General features: G+C 40.4%; 1 protein-coding gene across 6 annotated transcripts in view; it reads right to left on the reverse strand.

Moving 5' to 3' along the window:
• PAPSS1 (3'-phosphoadenosine 5'-phosphosulfate synthase 1) overlaps positions 1–21,203 on the reverse strand; it is an 87,362-nt gene that overhangs the window by 43,418 nt on the left and 22,741 nt on the right. For all 6 annotated transcript variants that reach the window (XM_045187247.3, XM_024551220.4, XM_045187233.2 and 3 more), the window contains 5 exons: positions 19,414–19,532; positions 9,160–9,273; positions 7,005–7,116; positions 5,216–5,421; positions 2,032–2,167 (listed from right to left, as the gene is read on the reverse strand). In XM_045187247.3, coding sequence (XP_045043182.1) covers positions 2,032–2,167; positions 5,216–5,421; positions 7,005–7,116; positions 9,160–9,273; positions 19,414–19,532 — 687 coding nt within the window. The remainder of the gene's footprint in view (positions 1–2,031; positions 2,168–5,215; positions 5,422–7,004; positions 7,117–9,159; positions 9,274–19,413; positions 19,533–21,203) is intronic.

Below are 21,203 nucleotides of genomic sequence, written 5' to 3' on the forward strand. Positions count from 1 at the left end.
TGGGAGAAGATGACTTTTTGTCCTAAGGCAGTTTCTTGTCGTGTACTGATGAGAGAGTGAGGCGCATCACTGACTTACATAGAGTGATATGCTCCCTTGTGACCAGGCCAAAAAAGTGTTAGCGAGAAACAAGACAAATAAGCTGTTGCACAGGCAAGCACCAAGTCAGCGTTCAGAGACATTCCTGCACAAGTAGTTTAAGCCAGATATTTGCTACAAATCCAGAGGAGAAGAGTCAAGTTTGGAAGGGCTTAAGGTGAGAAATCCTACACTCAAATACCCTACAGGAACCAAGCAGGAAATGTGAGTGAAGGAGGCAGGTGGGGGCGGAGGGGTGGGGGATACCGTGGGGCTGGGAAGAATGTGTGGCCTCCAGTTCTTGCTCTTATCATGTCGTATACCAGTACACTACAGTAAAGCTTAGAAAGAAACAGATATTCTTTTCCGAACCTTCACACAAACACACTTAAGTCTAGCTTCAGATTCATATAACCTTAAGCTCTTACTATGTGCCAGGAACAGTTTACAGTGCCCTAAGCATCTTACTTCACTTTTTAAAATAAAATCCTATGCATTACAATGAAGATACCATCATTGTCCTCACTTTTACGTCTGAGAAAAGTGAGACTCAGAAACGAAAGCAATTTCCTACAACAACGTTAACTAGCAGGTGGCGAAGCAGGGGGATGTTGTACACAGGACCCCAAATGACTTCCAGGACCTGGGGTTCACAGACGCTGAACACACTGACAAAATGAGTGCTCTTGCCCTGGTTCCTAGAGTCACTTGGGAGGGAAGCTTCTGGTTAACAAATATGGCTCAATGGCCAGCTATTTCCTAAAGTAACCACATTCACCTGACTTTTCTCAGCCATCTCTGCCTGATTTCTACACAGAAAACATATATTTAAAAAAAAAAGGAGCACTAAAGCTCAGGGCTTAAATATTTCTGTAGAGGGTGAGAATTAATTAGTAGCATAATTCTAAGATGTGTCAAATTCTTCAGATCTTAAAACAAGCCTCCCAAACTCTACAGTGAATGCTGTTCCCTCACAGGGCACCGTGAACTTGTGAGAGTAGGGAGAGAAAGAGAATGGGTCACTCGCGTAAACGTCATTTCCCTACCTCTGTGTAAAAGACTGAGAATAGCAGATATCGGATATAAAAGCCTGTCCTAGAGTGCTTTATAATATTAAGACAGGATGATGAAGAACAGCATCCAGACTCTCTGCTCTTACTGTTCCATTTCATCCTAATCCAGAAACTTAAAATCCTTATTAACCTACTCTGCAACAATCTTTTCTTCTATTTGTTTAATGTCTTTCTCTTTTACAAAGCAAGCTCCTGGTTCTCAGCACTTGGTACTCTGGCATATAAAGATGAACAACACACGTTTGCTGAGTTAATAGCAAACATGATAAAAGTTCTGCTGTTCTATTAGTTTCTGCAGTGATACATTCCAGTCAGATAAGATATTCTGAAGATATAAAGCACACTGATATGAGTGAGCTCTTCAAATTCTTTCTCTTAGAGCCCTGGCCAGGTGTCAGTTGGTTAGAGCATAATCCCTATAGACCAAGGTTGTGGGTTCAACCCCCAGTCAGGACACATACAAGAATCAACCAATGAATGCATAAATAAGTGGAACAACAAATTGATGTCTGTCTTCCTCTCTCTCTCTCTCTGCCCACCTTCTTCTCTTTCTCTTTCTCTCTCTCTCTCTCTCTCTCTCTCTCTCAAATCAATAAATTAAAAGGAAAATTTTAATTTCTCTTCTATAGTTCTATTTAGCTTTAACAGGTGAGTTTTATAATAAACAAGTAAAAGATCAATTTGTTACTACTATCTATCTTCCAAATAGTAAAATAATGTGAAATCAAATTACACCTTTCCTTACATATTCCAGTTGCTACATTTACCTTTACTCATTATTATGTTTTACATTAAGTAATGGAAAAAATCTTCTAGAACTTTCCCTGTCAAGCAGAAACCCCAAATAGTCCTGTACTAGATAACTCAGTCCACGTCATACCAGCATTCATATCTTTAAACTTCTGCTTTAGCTCAGCAGGAGTAAGACGATACTGATCAAGACCATCGTTCCAATAAATTCGGTCCAAGACTTGAAGATCTCCTCCAATCAGCCAATCTCCTTGTTCCAGAACCATCTAATGGGAAGAAAAAGAAAATAATTGTTTTCAACAGAAACCAAGAGAACAGAAGTGAGAAGAGTTCTCTCATACAAGCGAACTACAGCTGTAAACTTTTTCTTTCATCCCAAGATCAATGGTAAATCTGTTTAGCTTAACAACTGAACCAAGACTGGAAATGATACAGAATTAGAATATTTTATAATTTCTCAAAGGACTTGTGAAGCTATTACATTTATTTTAAAAAGGCAAACAAAACCAACATGAAGAATTATGATTTTTTAAGTAACAAAAACATTTCCATTGTTGTTGTATGTTGATTAACAGAAAAATTTGTAATCCTGGGTCACTCCCTATTTTGTGTTCTCCGATCCTAACCTTTTGAGCAACCAAAGTGATGATGATAGAGTTGGACTCAAAGTCATGCCTTCCAATCTCCCAGCCACTTTAAATTTCTTACAACATCTCTCATCCTCCTTCCCTGAATCTGGGAAATGAGATATTCTTTTCTAGGATGTATCCGCCCTCACAGAGCAGCTCAAGCTCACCCTTTCCCCACAACTGCTTCGGCTTATGTGCTAACAGTGTACCTAAACTGCTACAGTCACTTCCTACCTGGTCTTCCTCGCTAGAAGGTCCACCCCATCCATCAAACAACTCATTCAATAAATATTTACTGAGTAACTGCTATGTGCCAGGGCCTACAGTAGGTATTGGACAATGCAGCTGAAAACAAGAGAGAGAAAGGTCTTTCTCTAATGTGGTGCTTACATTGCAGAGGAGACAGGAAGAGAAACCAGAGAAATATCAGCTGGTACCAAATGTTACAGAGAAAATAAGCAGGGCCATGGAACACAGCGCCCAGGGCACACAGTGAGTAAATTTAAGGAAAAGGAGGCAGTGAAGGCCTCTTCGAGGAGGGTGCCATTTAACCTGAAATGATGAAAAGGAACCAGTCATGGAGGGAAAGTATTTTAGGCAGAGGGGCAGCAAGTACAAAGTCCTGGAGCAGCATCAGGCTTTAGTCTTTGAACAGAAAGAAGTGAATGTGGCTAGAAGATCAGAAGGGGTTAAGGCAAGGCCAGGAGCAGAGGTAGAGGAATAGAGATGAGGAGTAAGACCAGGGCTGGATCACGCAAGGCCACAGGCAGGCATTTGGGTTTTATTCTAATTACAATGAGCAGCTTACTGGAGAGTTTTAAAGAGTAGAGTGATATGCTCAGATTTATAATTTTAGACAACTCACTCTGGCCACTCTGAGGAGAATGGAGGGTAGTGGGTAAGAGACGAAGCAGGACTCCAGCCAGAAGATGACTGCAAGAGTCTAGCCTAAACACTGGATAGCTTGGATAGTCCTGGTGGGAGTGGAGGTGGGGCGTGGACCTCCTGCACAAGACAACCAAGCTAAGAGGTCCTCAAAGTTCTAATTGGTAATCCTCTCATGGTCCAAACCTGCCTGTGACCTCTTCATTCCCAGTCAGCATGCAGCGTAGTAAAAGGAACACAAAAGACCTAGAATGGACTCTAGTCCTGACTCCTAACGGGAGTCTCTGCAGCTCTGGGCAAGTGGAACCCACACTAAGACTCTTCAATATAAAGAAAAACACTTTGTCTACCTCCAAGGATCCCTATAAGGACCAAAACACTGAAATGTGGTTTGAAAAGCATAACTACATGTAAATTGGTATTATGATTGAACAAAGTATTAACGTTTTAGGGTAGAATGGTAAGCCTACCATCTTTCCAAGGCCCCTTCTCCCACTCGACAACCAACCTTCTCCCACTCTACGACCTGATCTGGGCTCCTCCTGCTCCGCAAGCCTGGAGTGGCGTAGTCCTCACAGCTCCCTCCTACCCAAATCCTCCTGGTGCCTCAGGCAGCAACCAGGTACCAACTCATACAAAGAATTCCTACAGATCGCTCATTGAAAAATGGGACAAAATATACATAGCACTGGCATTTGTTGAGTGATTAAAAAATAAATGACTCTTCCACCAAATCCATATGAAGAGCATCCTGCAGTGACACAGCCTACATGGCAGGTATGTGAAACTCCAAATACACCAGTAATTACTATCTGCTGTGATTACGCAAGGTGGATGGCTTTGATGCCCAGAGTGATCTGGGCTGAAATCAGACCTTCCTCCCACCTCTTAGCTGCGTAATTTTGGTTGAGCATTTATCCCCTGTAAGTCCCACTTTCTCCATGTGTAAGATGCACATGCCAGCCACCCCACAGGTTTGCTATGTGGCTCGAAGAATTTACACGAGCATGTTTTAGAGACTATGTTTACCTGTTATTAATAACTATAGGATTTTAACATGGAAGGAATGCCCAACACCAACACAAGTTCAACCTCCTTATTTTCAAAAAAAATATATCCCCTATTTTAAAAAGTTATCACTTTTTTGTCCTTCATGAGACAATAAAATGAGATTTAGCACATTGCCATGATCTAAACAGATGTTACAGAAATTTTCTAGATAAAGCTACTACAATTTCACTTCGTTTCTTTTAATGCTCAAAGTGTACTTTAAAACAGCTAACAAGTGACAGAGATTTGACTCCAATGATAACATGTCACATATAATATGTAAAATACATGAGGCACTCTGGGGAGACTAAATATATTGCACTGTTTTCATACCAGAAATACAACGTTCAATTAGAAACCCAGACCAGATAAACCCCCCTGCCAAGGGCTCCCACACAGCACCCCGACACGTCCTACTGAAAGTACACGAGTGATTAACGTCCGCTCCACCACGCAAGGTAAGAGCTCCAAGTGTGTAGAGACTGTGCTTGCCATGCCCATCACCCTATATGCCCAGCACCTGCATCTAGCTCCGTGCCCAGTGTACAGTAGACGTTTAAACAGTTGTTGAACAGATATTTATCTGGACCAAATGACAACACCAAATTCTCATCACGCTAATCTAAGATCCAGTCTTGATTCTGCAAAATATTAACAGTTCCGATGGAACAGTCAATAGGTAACGCCTACATTTTCAGCACAAACATTATTTGTAAATCAAGATAAAATGCAGCAATGTTTGTACAGGACCTTGATGTAGGGGTGGTTCTTGCATGTCGTTCCCCATTGTCGGGCACAACGTTCTTCCTTCCTGTGCTCAAAAAACTCTGGATTGCGAAGAATAGCCACGCGGCGGCCCTCATATATCAGAGCAAATGCCGTGCAGCCGTCCAGCCTCTCTTTATCCTCCCGCGCAGCCGACAGAACTATAGGCACTGACAAGTTAATGACACCCCCTGCAGGGCACAAACACACACACAGTCTGGATTAAGACCGGCCTTACAGACCCACCCTTCACTTCAGGGGACACTGACCGTGTTCAGCTGCTGCCTGGCACAGAAAATCAGGAGACGGAACAAGCAACAGAGGTTTAAAAAAACAGCAAATATTAAGAAAATCAACAGTGTGTGTAGCAATCCTCACAACAATTCACGAAACTGTCTTTTGGGGGAAAACTATGGTACAGAATCACAGAAGTAAAAAAAAAAACCTGTTTAACAAGGAAAAATCAACAAGTTAAGCTTAATATCACCAAAAACATACTAAACATCTCCAATATATGAATAAGACAAAGTGGTTGAGGAATTTTTCAGGAAAAATTTAAATCCTTGCTGATAATTACCTTTTAAGTGGCAAGTTAAGTATACTTGAGTATACTTGGGTATCCTTAAGAAAGGAAGACAAAAACACCCAAAAAGTTTTTTGTTTCTTGGTTTTTAATCAGAATTGAACAAATGTCAGCCATCACTGGCCAAGAAGCAAAGGCAGTAAGCAATCAGTGCTCCTTTTAAACCAAAATATGTTCCACTGAGACTCAAGGCACATTCTCAGTTCCCAGCCTTTCAAGCTCTGAAAGTTCCTTTTTCTACTCATCACGCACAGATTAGAAAAATAAGATGCGCTGTCAAATTCCTATGTGAATCTTATTTACATACCAAATAGAAACCATACTTTTTTGGGAAATCATGGCATAACTTCTTTGATAACTGCTTGGCTATTTGAAAATTACCACCACTTGTACAGTATAGATTTGCACTACATCCAAGACTAAATTATTACGTGGGATGCAGTCCACAAAGACGCTACCGTGAGTCCCAAAGAAGAAAATCAAAAAGCAGTATTTAATCCTTATGTTCTTGTGATAAAACTTCTTGAGAAGAATGATGAGAAATTACATTTTCTAATATGTATTTCATTCCCCAGTTTTAAAAAGTCGTAATACAGTAGGATGTGGTAGCAATTTAGTGGGGTTCTGTGACATTTAACAATATTTTCTTTAAGGTGGTAAATTAATCCTACTAACAGTGTACAAAGTATAAGGTAGCTAGATGGGAATTACAATATACTGAACATCAATTTCTTTGGCACTTTTTTTTTAGTGTTTTAAAAGAATAGGAAGAACCATCCTTTTAACTACCTATTTCAGGATTTCTTAACTTGACTCCCTGACTCCCGACTAGAAAGTCTGGCTTAAGCAAGCACAGGCTTCGGCAGAGCAAAACTGAGAAGTATGTGCACTTTTCGGGGAGACAAAAATGGTCAGGTAGAAATGCATAGGGAAACTATTTGCTTTTGAAATTCATTTTCACTCCTCAGGTTTTCCTTCTCCCCCTGCAATAAATCACAATTGGAGAAACAAAAAGTGGAACACAGATCTTACTATCCACATAAAATGTCTAGTATTGCTATAACTTAAGTCTTAAAATGCTACCTTCATTAGAATGGTACCACTTCTCTATAGAAACAGTGACGAGTCCCTGCAACTGTGTAATAATATCTCTTCCACACTCAATGTAATACCGAAGGTAAGATGTCTCACCATCCAGAAGACAATCAAAATGAAGACACTGCAAGTACTCCCTCTCTCTCATAAAGCCGTTCAGGGGGGTGGCCCAACCTTCCGCCAAAACCTGCACCCACTGCATATCCACCTAGAAAAGGAGAAAGGAAGATCTTCTATGTCATGTACTTGTCATGTACTTGTCATGTACTCAAACAAAAGCGGTAGTGGCTTTAGGAATTTAATTTCGAAAGTGATGGAAATATTTCAAAATGACTACAGATTATACAAATCTAATAAAGAGTAAAGGCACTAGAAAAACACATATGTCTCTTAATAAGTTTATGTAACATTAGGCTTGCAAGCATTTCCAATAAGGACAGCACCTCCCAAACCAGTGGTTCCCTAACATTAATATGTATAAGAAACTACCGCAAGACTTGTTAAAATGAAAACTGCTCCACCTCCCAATTTCTGATTCAGTTTTTGATTTCAGTCAGTTTGCTGTAGGCTCCGAGATTTTGTATCTCGAACAGGTTCTCAAAAAATGCTAACAATGATGGTCTGAAAACTACTCTCTGACAACCACGGTCCTAAACTAAACTTTAATTAAAAATACCAAAATCGGTCCCTCCCCAATGACAGAGTACCCTTCATTTACAAAGATTGTACTTGAACTTTAAGATGTCTAGTCTATCCCATTAGAATGTTAAAGAAATGATGATCTATAGGTCATAAATGTAAGCAGTGTGCACTCATTTTTAACTAGGTACTGTATACAATAACAGTGGCTCCCAAATGAGAAAAGATGAAGCACCTGGCCAAGTCGTGTGCGGTAAAATGTCGCTTACTATTTATTTCTAAAGTAGGCTGGCCAGCGTGTTCCACTGAAAAATCAAATTCCCCTACTTCAAGTCATAGGAAAAATTATATTCATGCACCTAATTATTTCATGTTGAGTCTTCATTGTAGTTTTTTCTTCTACCTTTGACCATAGCCACTATTTGTCTATATTAGAATCCAATTCAAGATGGTATCTATTATGGACTGAATGTTTGTGTCCCCTGAAGATCACATCCAAGTCCTAACCCCCAGTGTGAGTGTATTTGGAGGTAGGGCCTATGAGGAAGTGATAATGGCTAAATGACATCATAGTGGTGGGTCCTAATCCAACAGGTTGGCTCCCTAATAAGGAGAGGAAGAAACACCGGAGCTCCCTCCCTCTACCCTGTGAGGATACGGTGGGAAGGCAGATGTTCTCACGCCATGAAGAGAGCCTCACCCGAAACCAGCTCAGCCAGCACCTAGATCTTGGCCTTTCCAACCTCCAGAACTGTGACAAACTGAATTTCTACTGTTTAGGCCATCTAGTCTGTGGTATTTGTTATGGCAGCCCAACCTAGTAATGTTACCTGACTTACCGTGAAGTTTTTAATTAATTATTTTTCATACTGCTGTTGCAAAGAATAAACCACTGTATTGAAGGAAAGTTCACATTAAGAAAAGGCTACTGTCTTTCTGAGCTGTCAAGTCTGACTGACCTGGATTCATATTCATTCATTGTCATTCTTCTTCTAGTCTGGTTCTCATCCCTGTCTGTTTTTAGAGTGTACTTAACGATGACTTAAAATTCTCTAAGACTTGAAACATAAATTATAATTTCCACTGTCATCATATCTAGTTTAAGCTGCTTTTTATTGGGAAAATACCTAATATTCATGCAAACTGCAAGTACTCACTTACAGAACATAACATTAGAGCTAAGATATGCAACAGAAATATTCTTAATAATATAAGAATGGAGGAGTCGGGGTTTTGGCAGGGGAATAAGAACATATGTTTAAAGCAAAAGAAAGGTTCTTTTTTTAATTAATTATTAATTTTCAATTAATTATTACACATTAGTATTTCTCAACCTTCTAGAACCCAGGTGTTCTGATAAGCCTAAAAATCTTGCACCATCTTTGTTCTTTGATATTTAAAAATAAATAAATGTTATGACTAAAAGAAAATCAAAGCCATGGTATTTGGGGAATATGGTTTTACAACTCAGACACATCTCCTACGCTGGAAACTGTGACACACAGCACAGCTACCCATGCCTTCAAACGCAACTACGAAACTACAACTTTTACAGACTGCCGACTGAATATAAGGCTAAATTGTGTGTTACGAAAAGCAACACGGCACTCACTTTATTGATTTTCAATGCTGGTAATGTTTCTGCATCTGTTTTTGCCAAATGAAGTTTATTTTCTGGCACATACAGTTCTTTTACTTCATAAGAGGCATCTACAGGTACAATGTCCTGTACAAAAACAAAAGTACAATTAAACATTTGATTCAACAATGTACAGTTCTTCAAAAGGTATCTTAATGAAGAAAATTAAAATTTCAAAATAAGACTTAAAAAAGAAGTATAAAAGAGGGATTTGAATGCTGTCCCTGCCCAGTCAATTTTCCAAATGTCGGCTGGCCTACTTTCAAGCAGACAGAATCGCCCATACAGGAAGTCATTACACATAATGTCTCATTATCTAGTGAGAAAGAAATTCCTAGAATGTACCATATATGTCAAAATCAGGCAAATGCAGAGAAGACACGACCTTGAAGAGGTAATGATAAAAAGAATTTGGAAACAAGCCCCTCTCCCCGCCCCCCCCCAAAAAACCCCACTCTAAACACACCCATTATCTTTAGCATGTGATGAAACCATGTCAGTTAAGCCACCTTTTCAGTGAAGCAACACAGTGCTCCAGAGCACGCCAGCCGTACTCCCACCACCGCAGGTGTGAGAAACAGCACTTTGGATCCCATATGAAATGCAGTCCGGAAATTCCATGCAAACTGCAAGTACTCACTTACATTACATCGGGCAGGGCTCATCCTCATTATCCTTCAAGAATCTATTTGTAGTTACCACAACACAGGCACTCACACGCTGCTCATCGGTAACCGTTACACGGCTCGCTCGCATTTGTCATACTCCTAGGACTAATTACTAAGTATATTTAATTACTTTAAATTCTTAAAGCCAAATCTATTACATAATCTCGATAAGCATATAAAACTGGCACTGATTAACAGCTTTTCATACATGTATCTCAGCCAAGCAATATTTTGTAATTCAAAATAAAGTAATTCTCAGAATAAGAACTGACAAGCCACATATTAGAACAAAATATTTGCAAAATGCCTATCTAAAAAAGGACTGTTATCCAAAATATAAAAAGAACTCTTAAAACTCAACAATACAAAAACATGATTACAAAATGGGCCAAAGATCTGAGTAAACACCTCACCAAAGAAGATAAACAGATTACAAATAAGTATATTGAACACTACACTACATCATATGTCATCAGGGAAATGCAATTTAAAACTACTACAGACCTATTAGAACGGTCAAAATCCAAAAACAACTATGATACCAAAAACTATGAAAATACAGAGCAACAGAAACTCTCACTCATTGTTGGTGGGAATGCAAAATGGTGCAGAAACTTGGGAAGACAATTTGGTGGCTCCTTATAAAACTAAATAAACTCTTACCATACAATCCAGCAATCATGCTCCTTGGTATTTACCAAAATAAGTTGAAAACTTATATTCACACAAAAACCTGTACACAGATATTCATAGCAGCCTAATTCATATTTGTCAAAACTTGAAACAACTGGGAAGTCCTTCGGCAGATGAATGAATAAACTGTGGTACATCTAGACAACGGGATGTTATGCAACTCAGAAAAGAAACGAGCTAGGAAGCCATGAAAAGACATGTTGGAAAAAGAAGCCAATCTGAAAAGGCTACGTACTATGTAATTCTATCAACATGACATTCTGGAAAAGGCAAAACTACGGAGATAGAAAAAAGCAATGGTTGCCAGGGTTGGGGGTGAGGGTGGAGTGGGGGAGGTAAGGGTGGAGTGGGGGAGGTGAGGGTGGAGTGGGGGAGGTGAGGGTGGAGGGAGGGATGAATAGACAGAGGACTGAGGATTTTCTAGGGCAATAAAACTATTCTGTATGATACTATAAAGGTGGATGTATTTGTCAAAAACCCAGAGAATGTACCATCCTGATGTAAATTACAAATTTGGGTGACAAAGATGTGTCAGTGAGGCTCATCAGCTGTAACCGATGTGCCAGTCCAGTGACAGATGGTGACGGATGTCGACAGTAGGAGAGGCGCACGGTGCAGAGGGAGCAGGGCGCGTGTGGGAACTCACTCTCCATACTCTCCACTCAGCTGTGCTGTGACCCTAAAACTGCTCCATGAAGTCCAGCAAAAAAATACAAAACAATAACAAAAAAGGTTATTCAAAATAAATAATAATGGAAGAACCAGGTTTTCAAGGACACTCCCTGCTATTTTTCCTGAGGAGTAAGTTTGGGAAGAAGCTTCAGCTTATATTTGGTCTTACATGAACATCTTCAGTAGAGGAAAAAAGCAGAGCCGGACAAGCATAGCGAAGCGAGAGGATCTCACGAAAGGTGGGGTGGCATTGCTCAGGCAGTCCCTGTGGTTCTGAGACCCTAGAAACACTTATTCCACGTTTCTCCAACACTCTGTTCCCTCAGAGGAGGAACAAAAGAGAGACAGTTCGGCACCGGCTAAATCATGTGCCAAAAACAGGCTCATCCTACTGGTAAATTCAAGGCCTCTGATGTTTCTCATCCTAAACCCAAGAATCAATAAGGAGAATAAACATGAAGGAAAACAAAAAGAAAAGAAATGATGAAATTAAAGGACAGAAAAGAAATAAGGAAACACTGCTTGCTGCCATACCAAGGTCAGTCAGCTAGGTTGCTCCTGGAGCACAGATACGAAGGGCACTTTCCGGAGGCCCCTTAGTGTCCCTTGAGGGCCCTCCCTGCTGCCCACAGGAGGAGAGTGTAAAAGTATGTGTGTGAAGCACAAATCCCGCACAGCACAGGACACTTCATAACCCTTCCAGACCATCTTTTGCAATTCCGCGCCTGGCAGTCACCCACAGCCAAGGTATTTGTTGTCTTTACTGATGGTAAAGACTGCATCAGGGCATTAGAGAACAATGGTGGAGGAAGGACAGTGTCCACCAGCTCTGTCTTCTCTTTGTGGATATAAATACTCTACACCTTTATGAATGAAGTAGATTATCTCCATGAACCCAAGCTAAAGAGGACAGGCCTTAAATTTTGCTGGGGGAGGGGGAATGTCAAAGAAGTGGTAAGTAAATATACCCAATTTATACTTGATTCCACTGTGCATGTGAAGAGAAAATCACATATAAAAAAGACTCTTCTTTATATCTAACAAGAGAAATAGATTAACTTAACACAGCCCATTCTGTGCCTTCTATCTCCAGGAACTATTTTAATACATTATATTTAATACATGTGTTTTCATACATTTAATATACTTTTAAAGTAGAAAATAGCAGTAAAGAGAATTAGGAAATGAGAAAAACAAATCACCCTATATACGGTTATTATCATTTTTGTATATTCCCTTCCAAATGTTTTTCGCCCACAGGCACATTACAGGGAAATTAATAGTTTCAGCAGTCTGTACAAAGCCTATTACTTCATCAGCTAGAAAATAAAAATTCAGAATCAACTTTTCCTGGAACAATAATGTAATGTGCATTAAGTGAACTGCACACACACCCTATATGTTCAATTAGCTTCTTGGATCTGTAAAGCTGACATATACATTTTCCCAGCTGCAAAATCAAGAATTAAAATTCTCCAGACAGAAAGTCTGACATTCATTAGGACTTTTGTGAGAAAGGGTATGACAAAACAGACTTAAATTTAAGTATTTCCATTAATCACAAAACTTCAGGGACACACCATCAGTTCTACCCGTGAAGGTAGAAGAAACCGCTTGCTAGTCTCCTTTCACCGATGAGGACATTGAGCTCGGGAGAATGGTTATTAACTTGTTCTAAATCCCGACTATACTGTCTTCCACTGCAGTTAACACGCAATAAATACTCAATAAACAGCAATTACAGTTTGCTTGCTACATGCCAGGAACATTTCTAAGCACTCGACACATTAACTCGTAGAGTCATCGGTACAATTCTGAGGCAGGCAGGCACTACTGTTGTTTCCCATTTTACAGAAGACAGAAGTGAAGCCACAGAGAGTAGGTTATTTTCCTGAGGTATATGGTTAATTAATTGATAAGTGTTGAAACTGAGACCTCAATACTATTTTCCCCAAAACAAAAAAACCCTTTACTGTTTCTCCTATGAAAACTAAGTTATGATTTTGTCACACAAGTTGTTCTTAGTTTATTTTCAAGAGTTTATTAAACATTTATAATTCCCAGGGTTCTAGTCAGCATGTGATATTTCTGTGTTGATAAAGTTATTGATAAAAAGTAAAGATACTCAACATTTCAGTTGGGCCTAAGCATTTCCACGTAAACGATTTTCAACCAGCGTTTTGAAATCCCATCATTTCCACCACTCCAGACTTCTTAGGAATTCGAAACCAGAACCCAGTATGGGAACAAATGACACAGGGACTCCAGGGAAGACAAGAATTTCATTCTCAACTTCAATGATATGACAACTCTGCATAAAGCATTTTTGCCATCTCTGAACCCTGCATTAGAATACCTTTCTTAGGTGGTGCTGCGGGTTGACTACCCTTTCCCTCCCCGACATTTACCACTGATAATTGTCGACAAGCTTGGAAGGTCAGAGGACAGCATCCAACAAACTACTCTTTTGATCTTCGTTGGATACAAGGTCATAGTTAGCTGGTTTCCGAAACCAGCACCATAGAGTCAGCTCACAAACACTGAGGGAGAGCAGCAGCGCACTGCTCCCGCAACGCCCCACGTGGCTGGCTCTGTGCCCCCGGCCTCCACCCCGGAGTCACGCCCCTCCAGAACGTCACAACGCAGGGGAGTACACTCCTGACGTCGATCGATTCCCTCTGAAGAGATGTTCAAAGCAGGAACTGGGAACTAACCAATGTTTCTATTTACTGTGTGTAGAGTTTCCTTCCAACCATACCCAGAGAAAAAAAACAAAGGTATAAACAGTTTGTGAGCAAATCTAAGTGTCTCCAAGAGAACTACTTTGAACAGGAAAGGGCAGCATTTATACTCATTTATACTATTAGCCCAACTAAATTATTTTTTAATGTTTTGTGCACTAATAAAGCCATAGCTTTAGCATGAATGAATTTTTAGTAATGTTCAGCTTTGTATGTATAGATGCTATAATACCTTTGTTTTCAAGAAAGAGAAAATTTTTTCCTATTTCTGAGTCAAAATAATTTTTCCTTACAAGCATTTCACAAAATTCTTCATTTTTCAAAATTCATATCCAGCAATATTTTAAAATGAATTTGTCTCACAACTTAGATAGCAAGTTCTTCTGATAACCAGTGCCAAATAAAAGTTCCAAAGGTTTTTCTCTTCTAAAAGGATTCATAAAGTGAATATTTTTGCAATTAACACAAACGTTAACAGCATGAATCAAGACGAACATGGAACATTTGCTCAGAGAAAGCAAGTTCTAGGCAGATTCTAAGTGTAGAGAGAAGAGAACTACCAGGAATACAAAAAGAATTTTTAAAATGCAAACAAAGCCAGTTTCTGGCACATCCTAGTAGCAACAAATCGCTTTAGTTTCCAAAACCACTACTAAACTTCTAATGGGAGCAAAACCACCTTGGCATGAGACAAGGGCAACAGAATGTGACGTCCCTGCTGCATGGGCTTCCCAATTTGGGGAGGATTCACTGGGACTTCCAGAGACACAGTCAGCTATTTAAAAACAGTATGTTCTTCTTCAAATTGTACATACAAAAACCTTTATTTCAGGGAATTTACTTTAAAACAAAAACAGATCCTAAGCCAGGCCAGGAGCAAGTGTTTACATAGCTAAACCCCTTTTCTAATCTTCAGAGCTCCCAGTCACCCAGCATTTCACGGTTAAGGGGGTCCAGGGGCAACCCTAAGAGTCTCCCTGACTATGGGGTCAGGAAACAATTCACCTGCTCCAATGAGGTGGGTTAGGTATTACGAATGTCTAAATATTAATTTAAAAACTAACATGAGCACTGAAAACGCGTTTTGCTTGACTAAGTGCAGTCCAAGATCTCACATGTGCTGTATCCATATCTTTGTTCAGACAACTATCGGCTTTTATCTGGAAACTGCAGGGCCTGAAAACAATATCCACTACATTCACTACCTGAAAGTACACAGTAGCTCTTGCCCTCTCTTTTGGATCTTCCTAAAGAACGCTGAACATGTTAATAAACATAGTGATTCCATATTTTAAGTTTTAAGTATTTTGTGCAATTTTCTCTTCAGCCAAATCTGCTCCACATATTTACACATTCCAGCTCATGCATCGCTTTAGGTACATGTTAAATTTCTATCCTCTAAACTACATGCATCCAAAGCATGAGCACCAAACAACACTCTGGCAACGCTTTAAAACAGAGCTGCAAAGTCTGGTTTTTGATGTGCAGAGTAAAATCCATTTAGAGCTCTAACCCACCATTTTATAAAACGACAAGCCTTTAAATAACTTATAGCAATAGTAAACCTAGAGTTCCTGGTAGGTTTAAAAAACAGTATTTAAAATATCCCTTTAGATTAAAACGAGCAGTAAGAAACCTACTTCCTCATGTCACAATGCACCACGTTAGAACATAATCCTAGCAGGCCATCTAGTGACCACTCAGGGGTTAGGAAAAAAGTTTTCATCCAAAATCCTCAGTGTTTCTCAGTGTCTTCCATTTTCTTGAATAAATATATGCCACCTGAAGCACATGAGCAAATAAACATGCTCTGACAAAATACTGAGAAATTCAGTCTCTATGTAAACGACCACATTAACCTCTCCCGTGATATCACATAGGCCAGAACAAAAGACAGGTAAGACGAGCCAGAGATGATGGAGGATGTTACGCTAACCAAAATGCCCATCCTCCTAAAACACCCATCCATTGCACAGCGCACTGAAAACATTTTTCTTGGACAGTGAAACCAATGCCACTTCTTAGTAAAGAAGATTAACACAATTCCTGGTAGAATTCATTTCAGAAGAGTCTCTGCAAAGCAATTCCAAACAACAGATAGAAAACCTTCCATTTACTACCACAGCGAAAGCACTTCTCAAACACCTGCATTCTCTTTAAGTCCCAAAACATACTACTTGCTTTGCTTTTATAAAAAATGGTGGTACAATGGGAAATATATATTTGGTCTTCATCCCCATGTTCTGGCATAGGGCTCTTTTTTAAAAAAAACAGATTTTATTCATTTATTTTTACAGAGAGGGGAAGGGAGGGAAAAACAGAGGGAGATAAACATCAATTTGGGAGAGAAACCTCAATCAGTTGCCTCCCACACGTCCCCACCTGGGGACCTAGCCCACGACTCAGGCATGTGCCCTGACCGGGAACCAAACCTGCAACCTTTCGGTTGGCAGGCCAGCGCTCAACCCACCGAGCCACACCAGCTAGTGGGGGGGCTGGCATACAGCTCTGAAAACCCCTAGAATGTCCTGAGTGGTAAGAGTGTCTTTGGTAGAATAACGAGATGGCTCAAGACCAGCAATTTTCAACCAGTGTGCAGGAAGAATGTTTAAAACGTGTAATACCTGACTAAGTCAAGGGCACTGAACTCTCCCTTTTCCCTTAGTCTGTCAAATAAAAATGTGACAATAGCCAACACAAAAACAGCCCTCCGGTATAAATGAATCAAAATTATACCTATATTTTTGTCAGATAAACAAAAAATATAACACTTTTTGGTGTGCACAGAATTTTAGTAATTAGTTTATGTGGACCATGAAATGAAAAAGGTTGAAAATGGCTGCTTTAGGCCGAGGGACTCAGTCCAGAAAACCAAGTCATTAGAGGATCGGAACTTCAGCTCTAATCCTAGATGATTGTGGGTGGGAGACTGGAGATTGAATTTAACTGCCAATAGCCAAAGACTTAATCAATCATCCCTGCATGATAAAACCTCCATAAAAACCCCTAAAGGACAGATGCAGCCCTGGCTGGTGTGGCCCAGTGATTGAGTGCTGGCCTGTGAACCAAAAGGTCACTAGTTCGATTCCCAGTCAGGGCACATGCCTGCATTAGGGGGGATGTGAGAGGCAACCACACATTGATGTTTCTCTCCCCCTATTTGTCCCCCTTCCCCTAAAAATAAACAAAATCTTAAAAAAAAATAAAGATGCAGAGGGCTGGGCTGCAGTATACACTGAGGGTAGCGTGCTCACAGAGAACATGGAAGCTCCACGCCTCTCCCCGCCCCATCCCTTGCCCTGTGCATCTCTTCTAGTTTGCAGTTCCTGAGCTGTATGTACCCTTTATGACAACCTGGTAATAGTAAGTAAAGTGCTATCCCAGGTTCTGCGAGTGGAATTATTGAAGCTGGGGCAGGCATCATGGGAACCCTCAAATTCGCAGTCAGCAGGGCAAAAACGTTGATAGCCTGGGCACCCTATTTGAAGCCGACATCTGAAGTAGAGGCAGTCCTGTGAGGTCTGTGGGGTCTGAGCTAACTCTGAATAGATTGTGTCAGAACTGAAATGAATTGTTGGACTCCCACTGGTGTCAGAGAAACAGAAGGGGTTGGTGCGAGGAAAAACCCTCGAAGTCTAACAAACTGACCCTGAAGAGGAGATAATTTAATTAGCTTGACTGTTTTAGAAAGGAAGTTTTTGTTATACTGGCATAAACCCAAGTCAACTCATTAACCACTTGGATCTGGGTCTTGGGGCCTAAGTAAATCATAATTCATCTGGTAAAATGCGTCTCAGCTCCCTGAGGTAAATTAGGTGACCTACAAACACTTTCTTATTTCACACTAAGGAGAACAGACATTCCATACTAACCAAGGACAGGCACGGCAGTTTCTTTCTTTACATGGTAAACATTCTTTCCAGCCCAGACAGTGTCATCTTGATCTGCTCTGAAGTAATACTAAGTCAATAAACTGCCCATTCTTCTCAATTTCTTAATTCCAACTACACTTAGGGAGCAAATGGACAAAGAATGTGAAATAGTTTTTTAAAAAATTCGTATTTCAGAAATGAGCTAGAAATTGAAAGCATCTAGCTATTAGGAAAGCCGTGCAGTAGAAAGACAAGGGTATGGGCTGCAGAACCCACCAGACTGTGTTCAAATCCTACTCTGCCAACTGAGCTTCCCTGGGACAAACAACTTCATCTCCCTGAACTGGTTTCCTTGTCAGTAAAATGAGGATAATTATAACTATTGTACTTCCCAGAGTTTTAATACAAATTAAACACAATAGTGCTATTGAAGTACCTAAAACAGGGCCTTGTATGTGGTAAGAACTAATGGGAGTTACTGTTGATGGTCTCCACCTCTGCCGATGACATTTGCTCCTAGCCCACACGCTTGTATTCTTACACACAGCAAGGGGCAATGTAGAAGCTCTAATCTTCATATCCCCATTCAAAACACACGCTATAAACCTACGATGATTTGGTTATCCTTCCTTGCTTTAAAACATCACTGCACTCCACGTATTCGACCTCTTCACCTCCTAACCTATATTCAAACTCTACTATGTGAGCTCACATAACCCACCTTTGGACAACCTCACAAATGCCTTTGTGATGACAGTGAAGCTGAACTGCATCAGCCACCCCCGGATCACAAAGGAGAAGAAGTCTACCACGGAAAATGCGTATTATATCGAGTCCCCTTGCAGTAAGGGTGCAGCAGGCAAACAGACGCCTCGATCACCACCTAACCGGGGACTCTCGGCTGAACGTCAGGAATTCATTCGTGGGCCCTAATGCTCGGTTAAGATTCAACTTTGTGGAGAAAATCAATGGAGGACACATTCCAGAACAGAAGTAGTCTTGTATATGTGTATGTGTGTGTAGGCTTCCCTCAATAGTATTTTTAAATTCCACATCCTGTTATAAAAGAAAAAATTAATGGATTTATGTATCATCTGCCAAACAGAGGGAGGGGGAGGAAACTCTTGGCCCAGGACCCTGACCTGGTGCAAACCAGGTTCTGCTGATGCACGTGAGGACGCAGAAGACTCCCCTCCAAGGCCTCCCAGCTTCTAGGAGAGGCTGGCTGCCATGGGCACTACCTTAACTGAAAAAAAATGTAACAATGCCAAGTTGTAAAGGTGAATAAGTCAAGGCTGAATTTTATCTGTTAGGTGCTCGTGCGGTAGAATTACTGGTGAAATAAAACACTACTGGCTGTAAAGTCTCCTGCGGGTTACACTGATGCGATATTCATACGCTGTGCATACACAGTGCCCCCCAACACCTAACACAGAGATGCGCACATACAGAAAACTGTGAGCGCTATAAAGAATTTAAAATACAGATATTCCTCCGCAGCACCACCACCTTTTTTCAGAGGGCATGGTTACACACGGAGAGAATTAGTCCCTGGTGATTCCCTCTGTGACCTTCTCTTACCCGCTCCTGTAGAAGTTCCACAACTTGCTGGACACAGTCATTGACATCGCAGGAGTCTGTTTTCAGCACCAATTCCGGGGCCTCTGGTTTCTCATACTCAGAATCAATCCCAGTGAAACCTATAAAAGGTACCAGGTAATAAAGGAGGGTGAGAAATAAAACTAAGTTACACTTGTTTCATCAGTGCAAGTGTCTACTATGTTGAAGTTAGTACCAATCTGAAAATATGGAATCTTCAATTAATGAACATCAACTATACTTCTGACACTTTTTTTTATGCCTAAACTGCCTGGGAAGACATAGGAATTAACACCATTTCTCCACAGGAATGCGGAACACCGTCCCTAAACCCTGGGCATGAACACTGAAACTGACAAGGTCTTTTCCTATCAATGCGGACCTGACCCCAAATCAGTCTATTTCACTCACAGAGATTATCTACAGCCACACTGAAGCTCTGCAGGCGTCTTCTGCCACCAGATTAAGTGTTGAGGCAAGACAAAGTAACTACTATTAGCGTAAGCAAACCGCAAATTAGGAAGGCAACTGTTATACCACAAAATACATTTCACAGTCAAACATAATCAATGTAGTATTAACTACCATTTAGATTTTCCCACCTAACTGCCAAAAAAAGAAAGAATACGGATGTTTCCCAGGAATGGGCTGAGCTGAAGATTTGCTATTCCCATCTTACACTTCTGCCACCACCCGCGTCCAAGTCACACAAGGCCTGTCTGCCTTGGAATGCTTAGGCCATCCTGGGACTGAAAGGGTAAACATGAATTTAAAATCATTACTACTAAGAGCAACAGTTCTCCAAAGAGTTCTAAATTACATACTATAAGTTATAGCCCTCATTTCATTTTTTCTATTTCCTATTTTTAAGTATCACATGAATTCCTAAATCCAGGAAGAAACCTCTGCTTTACTTAATATTCTCATCAGTATTCAGTGGTGAGTCACAATAAACTAGCTAGGGGAAAACCAATTCTGGTTAAAACATTAGTTTTTAAGCTCTGATTCTCAAATGCAGCTACACAATGGAACCACTGTGTCCCACTCCCATGAGATTCTGATTTCATTGGTCTGGGGACAGCCTTGGCACTGGTTTTTAAAAGGTCCCCAGGTAATGCTAATGTGCAGCAAAGCTCGGCTATCAGTACATTAGAAAACCTGGCTTAACATTTTAAAAGTCAAGAAACTGTCTTCCTAGCTAGTTTATCCCATCAGTGATTATAATTCACGTACGTTGTAAGGAAAACATTTATATTCAAGCAGAGAGTAACTACCTGAGCAGTAATCATGAAAATAATCTGCATATTAGAATGGCTGACAGAGCAACACATTTACAGTTTTGTAAATACCTAAAGACCTACAAAATCCTGAGGTTTGCTGAATGTACGCCATCTCATCTGTCCTGAATGTTTACCATCAAGGCACAGAAACAGCAATGATAGAGAACTTTTTGAGTGCCATCTAATGAGTGACTTTTAAAAGCAGACACCTCTACAATCGGGAACTCTAGCACCATGGCAAACCTAAAATAAGGGTGCGTACACACATCCACATATACATATTTTAACCTGAGGAGCATTTTATCAGTGTCTAAACAGAGGAATTGAGAAACTCTCAGGAAATTAAACAAGTAACACATAGAAAACTGGACTAATACAAACACACTCCCAGACACAGAATGCACACTGCAAGCGACTCAGGGCATTTTGAATGCAGTATTATTCATCTCTGCATCCCAAGCACCAAATTTATACCTTGCAAATAGAAAGCGC

Source organism: Desmodus rotundus, chromosome 4, assembly GCF_022682495.2.
Source record: "Desmodus rotundus isolate HL8 chromosome 4, HLdesRot8A.1, whole genome shotgun sequence".
Taxonomy (NCBI): domain Eukaryota; kingdom Metazoa; phylum Chordata; class Mammalia; order Chiroptera; family Phyllostomidae; genus Desmodus; species Desmodus rotundus.